General features: G+C 40.9%; 1 protein-coding gene across 1 annotated transcript in view; it reads right to left on the reverse strand.

Annotated features, from left to right (window-relative positions):
- Positions 1–37: 37 nt before the first annotated feature.
- The window catches only part of LOC102201999 (nuclear receptor subfamily 5 group A member 2), a 17,757-nt gene continuing 2,490 nt past the window's right edge, over positions 38–15,304 (reverse strand). Inside the window, exons 4-7 of the mRNA XM_005733608.2 lie at positions 14,166–14,821; positions 6,914–7,033; positions 5,935–6,082; positions 38–2,086 (exon numbers count right to left, since the gene is read on the reverse strand). Of these exons, the coding sequence (XP_005733665.1) occupies positions 1,833–2,086; positions 5,935–6,082; positions 6,914–7,033; positions 14,166–14,821 (1,178 nt within the window). The 3' untranslated portion in view covers positions 38–1,832. The remainder of the gene's footprint in view (positions 2,087–5,934; positions 6,083–6,913; positions 7,034–14,165; positions 14,822–15,304) is intronic.

Below are 15,304 nucleotides of genomic sequence, written 5' to 3' on the forward strand. Positions count from 1 at the left end.
GACTGGACGCTGTTCCAGGAGACATCACACACACGTATACGTCTGTAATTATTTATTCAAGCATGTTAAGTGAAGCTGAAATGAGCTTAACCAGATTCATTAATATCCTTCTCTTATGTTTCACTTCAGTTTTATTTATGTAGCACCAAATCAAGGTACAACAATAATACAATATTATACTTTTCAGTGTTTTGTTTTTAGAAGCTGCCAATAATTCAGTTATTAATACGTTTGAACGTGTGCATCCCAAACATGGTCACCTGGCTGTGACCACAGAAGCTCCACCCACCATTTAAAGGGGGCGGGGCTAAACGAGCTTGAGTGTATCCAGTAGGGTAATGTATTTTAACTTGTAACTGTAATTAAAGCTACTCTCTAAGTGAACAGAACAGGTCCCCTTTAAGCGTGACACAGGACACAAACATTCCTTTTAACATGTCACATAACAGTCCCCTGTCCTGCTACCGTCCACCACATGGACAATGGTGGCTGAAAATAGTCCTCACAAATTTGTTTTGTGTGTTTGCTCAAATCATGTTTTTTCAAGGAAAACTGAAACTCTCTAAACCTCAGTTCAGAAGCACAAAGCAGTCGAGGGCTACTGAGACGTGGGTTTTCACCTCCTTTTGTAATTTTCTGAAAACAAAGGAACTTACTGAAAGCAACAAGTTTGGATCATCTGATCAAAATCCGCGGGAGACGCATCGCTCCTGGATGGCGTGCAGCCCGATGTGTTGAAAAGTGACACCAGTGTGAATGAGCACGTGACTCGCATGGATGAGCCAAATGTGACCAGATGCAACTTTTACTTCCCTGCATCTTTACGGACTGAGCCGAAGGACAAACATTACAGATGTGCTTCTCACGTGTTTGCTGTCATTGTCATTACCAAGTGCACATTGATGCGTCTATTGTAGCTCCTGTCGGCTCCAAAGCTTCGCTGTGTACAGTTTCTCTCTTTTATCTCCTGCTTTGTTTGTCTCTCTCTTCTCTGCCTCTCTCTCACTTTCTCTTCTTGTTGTTTGATAAAACACTTAATGTGTTTTTATCAAGACTGCCTTGGCATTTATATATTAACATCTAGATAGATTTAAACTAAACTTTATTTATGTCTGTTGGGCTTCTCTAGCAGTGCTACTCTAGTCTGACGACATGACATCATCAAAATAATAAAGATAATCTAGGATAAGCATCTAGGATGTAGCATCAGATACTGGGATCAAAAACGTCTCATTCAGATATTAAAATATTACTTTGGAAAGAGAAAACAAATATTTGCTGTAAAAAGTAAACATTTGCTCATCCAGCAAATACCTCCATCCAGTGATGTGACTGCAAATTTCACGCTGAAGGCCTTGTCAAAATTTGGTAGCGATATGACAAAGATATTTTGGGTGTGAATGTGACAGATTGAAAAAGGTGGCAATGAATGACGTGTATCTAAAGAGTAAGTGTTTGATGGGCAGCTCTGTGGAATTCATGTTATATTTGCTCAAAATAGATAGAATGTAACTCTATACGCAGGTCGAACTTTAGATGCTTGAAAACAAGTTAGAAAATCCAGTTTATAGGTATAAGGTCACGTTAATGTAGCTCTGCAGGACATGAAAACATTAATATTCAAAATCTCCAAACTACCGGTGAGCACACACGCAGCTTTATAATTCCAAACTTTAAGGAACTTTTTTTCCATCCAACTCAAAACATAAAAAGGTGACCCGGGGGAACCTGTCTAGTGTCATTCAACATTTTCGTCACTCGCTCTTTTCCGTCCACACACACTCTCACCTAGACAAATAATATATGGTGGCGGAGCATCCTGCTCACGATCCTCACACACACGCCCTCTTAGCATGCAGCATCTCGATCAGCAGGTTGTTGCAGGGCACCTCTCCACTCACGTGCATGTAGCATAGGTAGTCCTCGGCCTGCGTGCTGAGGGAGCGCAGCTCCGGCAACCGTACCAGCAGCTGGCTGAACTTCTCTTGGAACTGAGGGTAGGCAGACAGGGTGTACTCCAGCAGAGCAGCGTTCACCTGCTCCTGGACGCCCTCCACAAACGCCTGGTTCTCCAGCAATTTTACATCTAAAGAGAGCAAAGTTAGTTCAGGTTAATGTGTGAGCAATTACAAACTGGCTGACGAGTGCAGAAAGAAATCATTCATTTATTAATATGCGCCACATCACCGGTGAGCTGTCCAAGGTGGAGACCAAGGTCGGTTTGGTTAATGCTGGGTTTCAAGTCATATGTAAACAGACACATTTTTGCAGTAGAAATGTGGCTTTTCTAGCAGATGTTGTGCAAAGTCTGTCTCATATATAAAATTTGACATTGGCAGCCTGTTCAGACTACGGAACAAATTCTATAAAGAATGTTAAACCCTACCCATCACCATGAATGTCACACATGGAGGATGTTGTGTATAAAATGCACATCTCCAAAGTCAAAAAATAGGAATTCAAGCCAACAAACATCAAAGCTGTTTAAATGTTTTGTGAACTTGGGGATGAAGTACATCAGCACAGTGTGGAGCTGGAACAAGACATCAGATGTTTCCTTTTTCACAAACTCGTCTTTTTATGTCGGTGGCTTAACAAACAACCACGCCCCAGACTAAACCCTGCACGGGTCACCACAGTGATGAGCGTTGACTCAGCACCATTTAGCCATTTGAAGTAAAATAACTTGTTATAACTTGTTCTGCACATTTCTGTCTTCTTGAGACTAAAGTTTTATTATCAAAAGTTAACTATGGACCAGAGAGGACTGGGAGCTGCTTCAGAAAAGATTTGCAGGTATGTTTTTCACACCAATGTGAAAATTAGTTACCTCTGTAAAGGCTTATGGAGCGATTCACACTGATCATAGCTGGCAGCGCTCTGTGTAAAGACCATTTTCATTTAGAAACATTTCTAAGTATCTAACTATTGTTCTGTTATGTCAGTTAACCTTGGCTTTACATGTATATATATATATATACATACAGGGTTTTTCATCTTCACCACAGCTGCACATTTTCACCTTGGAATTGCAGTTGTACCAACAGCATCAGAAACACAAACTGAGGCAGAGTCATATCGTGCAGACCCAAACAAAACAATCCTGTTAACTCGAAGGGCGGGGCCTGGTTTGAATTTGAATCCAGACCTTTCTCCATATCAGTGCGAACCACTCCACTACCAAGTATAACAGTTTACTTATATAGCAGCGATTCAACCCAACATTTTAAATAGTGGTGGAGAAATAAAGCCCTTTTAACGGGAAGAGACCTCCAGCAGAGCCAGGCACAGGTGGGGGCCATTATGGGCCATGGATGGGTGGAGGTTGGGAAGGGCTGGCAAAAATGTAGCACACAAAGACGTGTGTTGCAAGTGATTTGAGGGCCATACAAGTTCAACGTGCAACACACAATGACCTGGTCTGATCTATATTCAATTTTAACATTTTTTTTTTAAATTATGAAAAGTTGGCTTCACTTTTTAGCCAAATTTGGACGTAAAGGTTACCATTACTGACCAACCAGAACTGGCCAAGAAAAGAACATTTTTCCCTCTCAGAGCAAAAGGTGCAGCAGGACTCAAGGCTTTATTTCAAAATCGGTTTAAAAGCGCTCATAAATCATTCATTTGAGGGATAAATACACTGAAAAAAAGGGATTGGCCATCTCTTGGATTTATGTAAGCATCTTGCGTGTATTTAACACAAGTGCCTCATGCTTTAAAGTTAAGTGTAACTATATAGTGTAGAAGCTACATGATATGCAGAGAGGGTAGATTAAATTGTTCATATCATGTTTGATTGAAGTAAGTCAGTAATATAGCAACGTTAAATCTCGCGACCCTGCACGGGATTCCAGTCTCGCACTCTTTGGATCGTGGTTTGAGGAAGGCATCCATCTCAGGCAAGTCGAGCAGCCGCCTCTACTTTTTTCAGTTTACCGAAAACAGTAAATTGGGTGGTTGTTACATCAAAAAAGGCTTCCTTGTAATTTGAACACAAAAAGTTCATGTTTCTTTCTTGAATGTAATTAAATCATGCAGGATCTGTTTAATTTGTTCTTGTTGAGATGACCTGATACAATCTAGTGAGATCACAAGATCACACGAGATTTCAAGCTGCAGTAAAATCAGTGGAGTTATAGGACAACTGCACACACACCGTGCATGCTATCGCTATTTATTGTGGTTTAACTTGTCAAGGACAAAAACGTACAGAAAATTCTGCATCAAGCCTTGAAATCACAGCTTTCCTGCTTTTGTTAATTCTGGATTGGTGGTTAGTGCTGTTGCCTCACAGCAAGAAGGTTCTGGGTTCAAATCCACAATCTGCCTAGTTTGCAGTGGTTTCGCTCTGATTTCCTCCCACAGTTAAAAGTCGTGCAGTTATTAGAGTTAAGTTAATTTGTGATTCTAAATTACCGTGAATGTGAGTGCAAATGGTTGTTTGTCTCTATGTGATAGAGCTGTCAGTTCAGGGTTATACCCCTGCAACCCGGATAAAGAGGATGGTAGTCATTGTAGATCCATTCAATTCTTATGTTAACCAGACTCTAGACTTTGTTGAACATTATGTAATATGAAGTCAACATGTAGTATTTAAGTGACCAAGTAGTATTGGGCTAAAGGTTATTGAATAGTGTTGAAATAAAATGACAAAATTGCGAAGAATTAAAATATTCCAAGAGCTCAACTTACTTCATCTGAACATGTTTCAGTCGCGTTTTATCAACACAACATGCACAGGCTTACTGAATATGAATACGTTGTGTTGGTTTAACTCAGTTGTTTAAGTTTCTGCCAAAGAAAAACAGTTGTGTGCAACCAATGTCCACATGGCCTTTTTTCAGTACTAGCTTTATGTGTATGATGTACCTATACTTTATGTATTTAGTAAGGTGAATGCGTGTGGGTGGCTGCGTGTGTGTTTTTATGCGTGCGCGGTGCATGTGAGACAATAGCCGAGCCCTCTGGTGGACTGGCATTCAGCATCAGCTGAGCTCATCGTTGAGAATCCATTCACGCAGTAATTAAATGTTTTGAATCAATGTTCTGAATCATCTTTTCAAACTGCTTAAGGGCAATTAAATTACCCCTGACAAACCTGACTCTGAAGATGAGGGAAAGCAACAGAGCAAGCAAAGGAGCCACTGCCAAAGGCAGCAAATATTTTCTGCCTATGACAAGTGCTCTCCTCATTCAAAAAGCTCTTTGTTCCCTGCTTTGCCAGCGCTAAACAGCAAACACTTCAGGGAATCTGTTCGAGCCACATTTATGCTCTCTCCATCTGCACAAGCCGCTACATGAATGCCGGCCCTGCTATCAAATGATAGACCCATCCATTACGCTTCTTTTGAATGCCATTAGTGGACAATGGAGGAGGATGTCTTTGTTAATATCAGCTTTTGTCAAGCCTAGAAATTTAATTAAGTGAATTTATTGGAGGGAAAAAGGCCAGTTTGGAAAACACTTGTAACCTCATAGATAAAAAGGCTCCTGCAGATTATCTGCAATTGTGACATTTTTTTCATTAGGATGTCAGTGTTGCTATTCACAATCTGAGAAAAGACAGCACCAGTATGGCCGTGCAGCTCCATGAAGTTGATTGATTTTTGCATCTGCCAGCCTTTGAAAAATGCGTGATTTACAGACCACACACATAAGTCCACACTTTTCAAAACAGTTTTATTTGCAAAAAAGGTCAAAAGGTTCCCTCTTACTGTACTTAAATAATCATTTTTAGAAGAAGAGACTTTCTATCTGAAATGTCTGTATTGTGTCTCCTCCTTCAGCCTCTAAGCTGAGAAACTTATCAGCAGTTTGTAAAAACATCGTAGTAAGTTGGATGGAAGCAACGATAACGGTTGCTAGTTATTTGTCGTCATAATGCATCCCCTCATTGTATTGCAGCAATGATGCACAAACAAGATGACTCACTTGGGTTGAAAAGGAGGAGGAATTTCAGACAGGCGATCTCTCTGCGGTCGACCTGCAGCACCCGCAGCCTCGCTGCCAGCTCCTGACCTCTTTGGACCAGACTGGAGAGTGTCCCCTCAGCCTGAGACAGGATGGATGACAGCTCCACCTGCAACACGGGCTACTGGTTATTTCCTTTGCCCCTTATATTCATGAGACTTTAGCAAAGACAAATATCCCGGGTTAGTGCGTTGGAAGATATTTTGCCTGTTTAGCACGTGGCTAACAAATCCACTCCCCCTGGACGGGGCAGCAGTGAGCGGGGGACACGATTACATTCAAAACCCAAAGGCTTGGATCACCCCTGAGTACATAAGTGTGACATTTTATTTTTTCCACAGTGTCATGTAAAAGTATTTGACTTTCCAAACACTAAAGCTTACTTGTTCCCCGAGGTTAACTGCACCCATTTTGTAGAGAATATCGATCCCGGGGAAATTCCAGAGTCCCTGCACCTCACAGCGATGACAGTCTAACCACCAGAATTATATATGCTTGCAAACACTGATGTAAGATGAATTAAATAAAGACAAAGAAACATAAATAGCCTTAACTTTAACACTAAACTGGACTTTGAGAGATTTATTGGATAAACGGCCTTTCCAGAGTTTCCCTTTTTTTCTATATGTCTGTTAAGTTTATTTCACTAATAATTGTTGGCAAATAAAAAAAACGATATGTTTTTTTGATGAGACACATATGTCTCTCTATATTTAGTTTAGAGCATGGAGATTTTGCATTAGAATTTGAACTACTGTTAGGATCAGAATATGTTAGTACAGATATCAACAGCCAGTGAAATATAAATGAATACTGCTAAACATAGTGAATATATATTTTTATACGAAAACGGTAAAAACAAAACTCCTCTGGATTGGGTGCAATGCGTGGAGCACACTGGGTGGTGTGCTGATGGGAAGTTGTGCGAGGGAGTTGTTACCTCCTGGCCGGTCACCAGCAGAATGCTGTCTTCCTTTGCGTGTTGCACTTGTCTGAAAATGTGATCCAGGACGAGCAGTTCAGACCAGCAGTTATGAAGCAGCTTCATTTGATCTCCCACCTTCAGGAAACGCAGACAGACAGACGCAAGAAAAGCAGACAAAGAACAAAGATGAACTCAGTGGAAAACAAAAGACATCTCATATTGTTTGATAAACTCGCTCTCACATTGAGCTCGTTTCTGACCAGAAAGACGAAAAATATTTACACCACTGTCACCAATTAGTTTAAAAATAAAAGGAATATGGGGGGAAATTAGGCTTTTAATAGCAAAACATGTGTGTGTGTGTGTGTGTGTGTGTGTGTGTGTGTGTGTGTGTGTGTGTGTGCTCTCCTTTCATCCTGGCCCAGCAACACCTAGGACCTCTCCAGCACCCCCACCTTTCCCTTTTCTGCTCTGCTCTGGGGGATGGGTGCATATGTGTTTCCCCCCACCCGACTGTATCACACCCATAATCCTGCTGCCACAATATTGTCTGTAAAGTGAAGGACACAGCAGTCAGTAATGTTGCGGTCGCAGCTGCTAATAGGCCCAGACCCCATTCATCTGACATGGAGCTGACAGAATTACAGTCCATCTGAATGAAGCTATATATCAGTCACAGAGGTTGCAATCTTGCCACAACACTCATCTGCACCGGTGCAGTGGTGGGGGTCTGGGCGTGCAGTGATAAAGGAAGGGGTTAAGGAAGCAAGAGGTCTCGGCGACCTCCTTTGCTTCCTCTCCAAGAGAAGTTGGACACTCAGCTGCGGCCCACAAAAAAAAGCTCAGAAATAGCAGGCTGAGTGTAGAAGGAAGGCATTTCTTTCATTTGCCACATGGATTCTTAATGTTTGTGTCTCTGCTGGGTTGAAACTGATATGTCAGGTATATACGTGTTAAGTGTCATATTACCTGTGAGGGCCATATTTTATGAAATGACAGGAAACTGTAAATGTGGTCTGTCATAGTCTACTGCCTTTACTGACATCGCAACCACACACTGATACTGTATCCATTCCTCTGCAGAGCAGCCAACCGTGATGATATTTCCCAAGCGATATCTGTGTTGCATGTGGAAAAGGTCACCGATGGGGCGGGTTGGCAGTTCAGGAATTTTTAAAAATCATCACCTATTTGGTTAAAAAAGCTGTAAGCAAAGTTAGAAACAAACATTTTCTAGATTCTGAATGTAGCAAAAACAACCCCTAATTCTATTTCTATACTTTGTTGTGTCAGCAGTAACCTCACAGGTGGCTTCATTTGGTCATCAGTTGGTTTTCACATTGATAAAATAAAGTCTGGTTAAACTTTGGTGTAATAATTTGGGCTTCTTGCTACTTTCTTCTTATTGGACAGCCACAGCTATATGATTGAACTTTGCTTTTTTTGTAATGACAACAGAACAAAAGAACAGGGCTACAAAAAAATCTAAATCAGAGGACTTATTGATTATGTCTCAAAACACTTTAACTTGATTCCAGCTATCAGCTGAACCCTTGTTTTAACTGTTCAGGGTTCCAAAAGCGTTCCAGCAACTATACTGGCCCAAGTACTGCAAGGCAGAAAGATCTGATATGAACACAGCTTTATTCTCGAGGTAGAGAATGATGAATGTACTTCACCATTCCTTCTAGGTCTGTTTCCAGCCTTGATCTTCCAAAGACAGCTATTACATTTTGAGTTGCAGAGGCTGGACTTCCAGCCCTGCCAGCTAACAAATATGGTGTTAGTGACTTTTAAGAAAATATATTAGTTTTGACAGTTCTGGTCAACGTGGCAACTTGGGAACAGAAATGTGCATGCAGCACCAGTGCAAGCATGGGAATATAGCAGCAGAGCTTCTTGCATGCCAATCAGTCAGTTATTTATCTTCTGAGCTTTGATAGAGAAGTGATATGACAGTTTTTCAAACAAACCTGGGGGTTGTTTGCTTTCTGTGCACCTGTGTTTAGTAACTAGCGAAACACTTGGAGTACTGCGGTAACACTCTGAGTGCACGTTCACTAATATATCACACACTCTGGGGAGCAAAGAAAACAAACAATAATTCATGACCAGAAAGCAACATTCAACTAATCCAAAGTTTTTGATTTAATATTTAGATGTGATCTTTAATAAGTTTGACCCTGCAGTCATTCCAAAATGCAGTTTTTGCCTTCTGTCCATATTTTCATGAATAACGTGTATTTTAAGTAAAATTTCCAGCCTTTAGTAGCGTTTGTGTTCATTGTGTGCATCTCAGCCACGTTTTCCATCATCACCAGGTGAGCAGAAGGTCAAACATATGACAGACAAAGGCCACCTCTGGGGAAATTGCAGCAATCGATAGCTTTCATTCTGCAAATAATTTAGTAACAATGTAGGCAAGCGCAGAGAAGAGCTGCGATGGAGAGCTGACATTCCCCCGTTATCGTCTGCATGGAATGTAATTATCCAGCCCAGGGAAACGGCTCTTTCAGCGGGAGGCTTTCTTGGCAAAATATGCACAGCTTTGTTCTCACTGTCCATGTTGGCTGTCCACTGTGCATAAAAATGGTGTAAATGTCAGCACAAGTACATTGGATGTGTATAAAAGGAGACTCCTGGCAGGGAAATGAAACTTGTGAGAAAAGCTGTCACTTCAAAATAAGGATATAAGAGGAAAACCAGCATTATTCATCTTTTTCCGTATTTTGGTTCATGGCCTGACAAAACTTTTATGAACGGGGAATTAGACATTAATGCAAATTTGAACATATTTCAAATCTGAAGCGATATAATTATGTTTTGAAAGCTGTTGTTTAGTCTGACATCTAGAATTAGACATTTCATGAAGTCCGTGAGAACCAAACCAGTCCAAAGTAAATCTGTTGTTTGTCAGATTTAGGTTTCTCTATAGCAGCAATACTTGCTTGAAAATGCATTTACAACATATCTTACTAAGACTGTTATATATATCAGATATTATAATACCATCACGTTGCCTTCCAACTACCAAGCAATGGGTTAAAAAAAGAAGCACTCTTATTTATTATTGTTTTTTATTCTTCTGTCATGATTGATTATGTCTGTTTGTCCAAGCAGGAAAAATAATTGTGCAGCATGTACTAGCAGTCCTGCTACTAGTACTATGACTACTACTAATTATATAATTTGTGCTCTTTTAAATGAAAGCTACAAATTATATGCTGTAATTACAACTATTTCTAAGTCTGATTAAAATGTTTTATATTAAATAACAAAGCCTAAGGTTACAGAAGGCTAAGGTTAGCTCTCATTGATTTCCTGCTGCCGGGTTATATATATGTACGAGTAAATAATTTCATATTAGCAAAAAGAAAATCATCTTTGTATCTTATATTCAGTTTTTAATTAGTTTGCATTATTTGAAGACTAACATGAAGTATTTGTGTAACCCATGCTAATCTTCAGAGGTGTATCCCCCCCCAGTAATACCTTCGCCATTTACATTATTTTAAATATCACTGATAATTGGTGAGAATAAATGACCATTATTATGTTTCTAGCTGTAAATTAATAACTGGGAATGGGCATGTTGTGGAATGTTCCAGCGTGTGCATATTTTGTCATAATGTGTTGTTTTTTGTGTTTCTTCCACAAAATTTACATTTTGGTTTTGTGACTCTGTGACACCATGAGTGCAGTGGGTTTCTGACAATCACTGAAGACATGGGCCGAGCATAATGCTCTACTGTTGCTTCACATAAAGTGAAGTAGTAATAATAATTATAATTAATATAAATGTATTTGTGTATCACAGAGTTAAAAGTGCTCCTCAGCTCAGATGTATAAGTATGCATGTTCCAACATGCAGACACATTGTAACCATTGTCCAACATTAATTCCAACACACTTCTATACCTACAAATAGATGCAATATAGAGGGAAAGATTTTTAAAAATGACTTTTCAGCAGTTGTATAAAACAAACCACAGATTCAGCCAAACTGGAAAACGCAAATAGGTATGATATGTGAGTCCTGAGTAGCTGTTGACTGGCTGCTGTATTCTGCACCAACAGGAAACTGGCTAAGCAGGAGCAGCAGTTAAAGTTCCAGATGATTGAATGACAGTAAAGATTTGATTTTGGGGGGATATATCTTCGATGAAGGAAACGAGACTGGATGAGCTTAGCGAGCTTAGTCAGATTCAATATTTAGATGTTGGTCAAAGATGATCCCAAGCAGATGATTTGATGTTACTGGTGAGGAGGCCAAGGTCCTGACCTCCTTAGAGGAGCTGTCAGGACCAAACGCTAGAACATCTTTTTAACTAAAACTGAGAGGATATTTATCCCATTTATCCCAAAACTTTGTACTGTGCTTGTGTCGACTGTATACCAACACACACTTTGTACATTATCAGTAGAAAGAATTAAATGTCTGCAGCTGGATTAAAATGATCAGATATTCAAATTTACTGTATATTCTGATGATATTTGTTGATAACAAAATATGATGAGCTGCTGTGTGTTCCTCCTGTGCTGCTGAGACTGAGCAGCAGTTTGGCCAAGTATCCCCTCACACAGGCACAGACACAGTATAAAGATACCTCGTTGTGTTAGTGTGAGAAGATGCAACCAAAAAAACCATCATCCCCACAATGGGAGCTTTGTCTCCGCGACAACAAACAGACAAAGTAACAATAAAATAAATTAATCAGCATGCATCGATGTTCTCAGAAACAAATAATCATTTTTAGTCCATTCAGTTCATACTTTGAGTTGCTATTTGAGCAGGACAGTGAGCTCGAATAAAATGTTATAAAATCTGGAAGCTGTGAGCTACACTTACTCAATAAAGCTTTCCAAACACACACACACACACACACACACACACACAGCTTACAAAATCGTACAAAAACATCAGAGGGCCTAATACTGTGTTTAATGTTTGAAACTAATAAGATGTTACGTCTTATTAGTCTTATTAGATGTTAAAATTCATCGGATCTGTAGACCAGAGCAAAACCCATGAAGGATTTTGGAAAAACATTCTTATATTTAACATTTTAAAAAACTGTTCGGCCTCTGACAATGGGGGAGAGAGGGGTGGGGGAGAGAGGGGTGGGGGAGAGAGGGGTGGGGGTTAGTGTTTGTCACTGGAGAAAGAAAAACTGAGCTCAATGGGAAGAACTGTTACAATTCAAATTCCATCTCCCTGCATGCAGGTTGGACTCACAGAAAGGTTTATCTGACGATCATTGCAGGTTTTCTTGTGTTTTCTTCTTTTGGTAATTTTGCATGATTCGTTTTTGACTTGACTGCATAAATTGCTGTATGCATGATAAGGAAACCACTCAATGCTTTTCACATGCAAGAATATGAACCACTGGCTCCTCACATCCAAGACCCAGGAGTAAATATCTAGACGTGACTGCGTGTGAAGCAGGAAAGGAGCAGAACTGCTCTGACTGTACCTCAGTAAATAAACTGCATCTGATGAAAAGACACCAAGGACCAAATCACACCAAGGACAGCATCAACCTTTTGTTGCTAGTTAAACTGTTTAATTGGTAGAATCCCTTTGGCCATGGCTGGTTGACAGATGATTGTTCGTCAGCACAGACACATCATATCATGACTTATGGAAGAAGGTGACATTTTTGTCTTTGTTGTGTTACCTGTCTGATTTGTCAGGAAAGAATAATAATTCTCCATTTTCACTCAGAATACGAGGTGTGCGTGCAGCAGTGCCATCAGCAGCAGCGCAGTGAGTTCTGACTTGGTTCTGACTGCGCTGCTAAAGCTTACAGCGCACACAGACGGGTCGGCACACAGACAGATGTTTGATCATCATTCTCTGAGGTGTGTGTGATATTATCACCTACCAGGAGGAAATAAGAGGCTGGAAGTGCTGTGTTACACAGCTAAACGACATCAGACCAACTAGTCCAGTTACTCCAACTGCAGCTTTTTAGAGCTGCGCAGTGTTGGAAATAACAGTTCAATATCAGGAACACTGATTTTTCAAGAAAAACTTATTGAAGGCACTGACTGTAACAGGACATCATATAATGTAATAATGGGGACTGGTGACAAATTAAAGGAAAAGGTTGACTCTGTTATGCTTGGTGAGGCATTTTGCTGCCATGGTTTAGGTTTGCTTATCCCCATCTACGGGCCACAATCATCAGGTTTATGCACTGGCCTTCACACACCAGATCTCAGCCCAACCAAACACCTGTATGACGTGTCACCAGCATACTCGACCAAATAAGAGAAGATTTTTTTGGCAGAATTGTGTTTCTCCCTTCAGCAGATTTAGAGAGATTTGAAGAATTAAAGCTGTTCTGGTTGCTCAACACCTTAGAAAGACCCTTGTTTTCGCTTTAATCTGTCATTACTGTCATACATCATAATTATTGAAGTTTAATAGAGCACTTCTTTCTGTTCGTTTAGAGGAAAAAAACATATTTTAAGAGTTATGAAAAAGAAATTCTCCTCTGCAGTAAAAATTAACAGGACATTTGAGAAATGTGAAATCAGAAATAGCATTCACATGAATTCGAGCAAGTGAGAGCCTCTATGAGAACGTGATAGCAGCAGCAGTCGTGCTGGGAACACTTTCTGAATGGGCTGCGAGTGGATTGTGAGTCAGCCGTGGGCGCCAGCTTCATCACATTTGAATTGCATTCATGTGTTTGTTGGGTCTGAAAGCCTGTGAACTTATTAATACAGACTTAAAACAAGCCGTCGTCTTAATCCTTTTCAGAAACGGTAACATCGCGGCACCGTGCAGCAAACAGCAAACAGAAACAAAGGAAGAATGGATTCAGCCGTCCTTGTAAAAAGCTTTTGTGAGCGTGATGAACTTTTATTTTTTCACTTCTGCATATTTTAGACATAACCATAAAAGATCTTCAGAAATGTTCGGCTTTTACTGCTTGATTGTCACTGGATCAATATGTGTTTTCTTTCGTATCTTTTATTTCAGTTTTTATTTGTGAATTCTTGGAAAAGCAAATGTGGGACTCAAGCGGCTGAGTCTGAGAAAACATCCCTCAAATCTAAACAGATTCTTTTTGGGTGAATGCGCCACATGAAAATTCTAATTTTGGGTTATGAAGCATTTTCTGGTAGATCTCAGGTTTACTAAAATACTGCATGGAGCCTGTACGTACATGTATTGTGTCTTTGTCACATGTTTTGCAAGTGAAACCATGTACGGTTCATTTCAAACACTCAACACGGTAAAGAGTTTGCTACTCACCCTCAGCTCCTTAAAGAAGATGCAGCTCCGAGCCCACTCCACTATGGAGAACAGAGTCTGGTCTGCCATCCGACACATGAGGCTGAAGGTGCTGGGCTTTTCCAGCCGACCCCGGCCGTTTTGCTCCTGTTGCAGGTGAGTCACAATCTTGTTCTGGACGACCAGCTCGTCCGGGTCACAGCGCAGCAGCTCCAGAACCAGTGGCGGCAGGCTGGGGGGTTGCGGCGAGGCTGAGGGGTACATGTCTGGGTAAGGGTATCCTGTAAGAGTCTCAGGGGAGCTGGTGTAGTCGGGACACTCGGCTTTAATCGCCCTTCCGGGAAAGGCTGTGTACTGGTACTGGGTGGTGAGGGGCACGTGTGACTGCATGGCCATACCCAAAGACGGGGGTCCGTAGAGATTAGCCTCGTAGTCTGTGGGAGTGATGGAGCTCGGGGTGGAGGGGAGCAGGCTTTTAGAGATGGTGGGAAGGGTGTGCAAGGTGCCAGTGAAGCCGTAGTCTGCCTGCAGAGGAGAGGCTGGCGGAGGAGCCGTGCTCTCCAACTTGAAACCGTTGGATCGTATCAAAGCTTTCTTCTGCTGTTTCAAGGCCCTGTCTCTCTTGTACATGGGGCCAAATTTATTCCTACCCCCACGCATGCGGTCTGCACGCACCGCTGTCACACATGAGACAAAAGGAGAAAACAGGTTTACAGACCCAAAAACCATCGACTGCCTCTTACACTGTGCAGACGTGCTGAGCTTTATGAGCACTAAACTTTTGTTCACAGTATTCCTACAAAGTAATTAACAGCCTTGTCTGTCTTTTTTTTTTTTTTGCTTCCCTTTTTAGGGCTGAGAAGAATCCCCGAGGAGTCTGTGCAGCTTTACTCCTTCTTCCCCGGGGAGTCTCCAGAATTTTATCAGCAAGACAAGAATGTGTCGTTTTTCTGCTACGGAAGCAGGTGCTTTCCTTTGCATTGCTGTCTGGGAATCAATCCCATCCCATGTGTGCAGGAAACACTGCATGATAGCCAGCACCATCGCATAAAGAAGTGGCCTCAGATAGACTTTAATATTATTTATTAGATTTATTTTATCATATTAAAATAAATGGTGGCAAATCACAGGCAAAATGTCCCTGTTTCATTATTATTATT

This window comes from Pundamilia nyererei, unplaced genomic scaffold (assembly GCF_000239375.1).
Source record: "Pundamilia nyererei isolate P.nyererei 1_Seehausen unplaced genomic scaffold, PunNye1.0 scaffold00053, whole genome shotgun sequence".
Lineage (NCBI taxonomy): Eukaryota > Metazoa > Chordata > Actinopteri > Cichliformes > Cichlidae > Pundamilia > Pundamilia nyererei.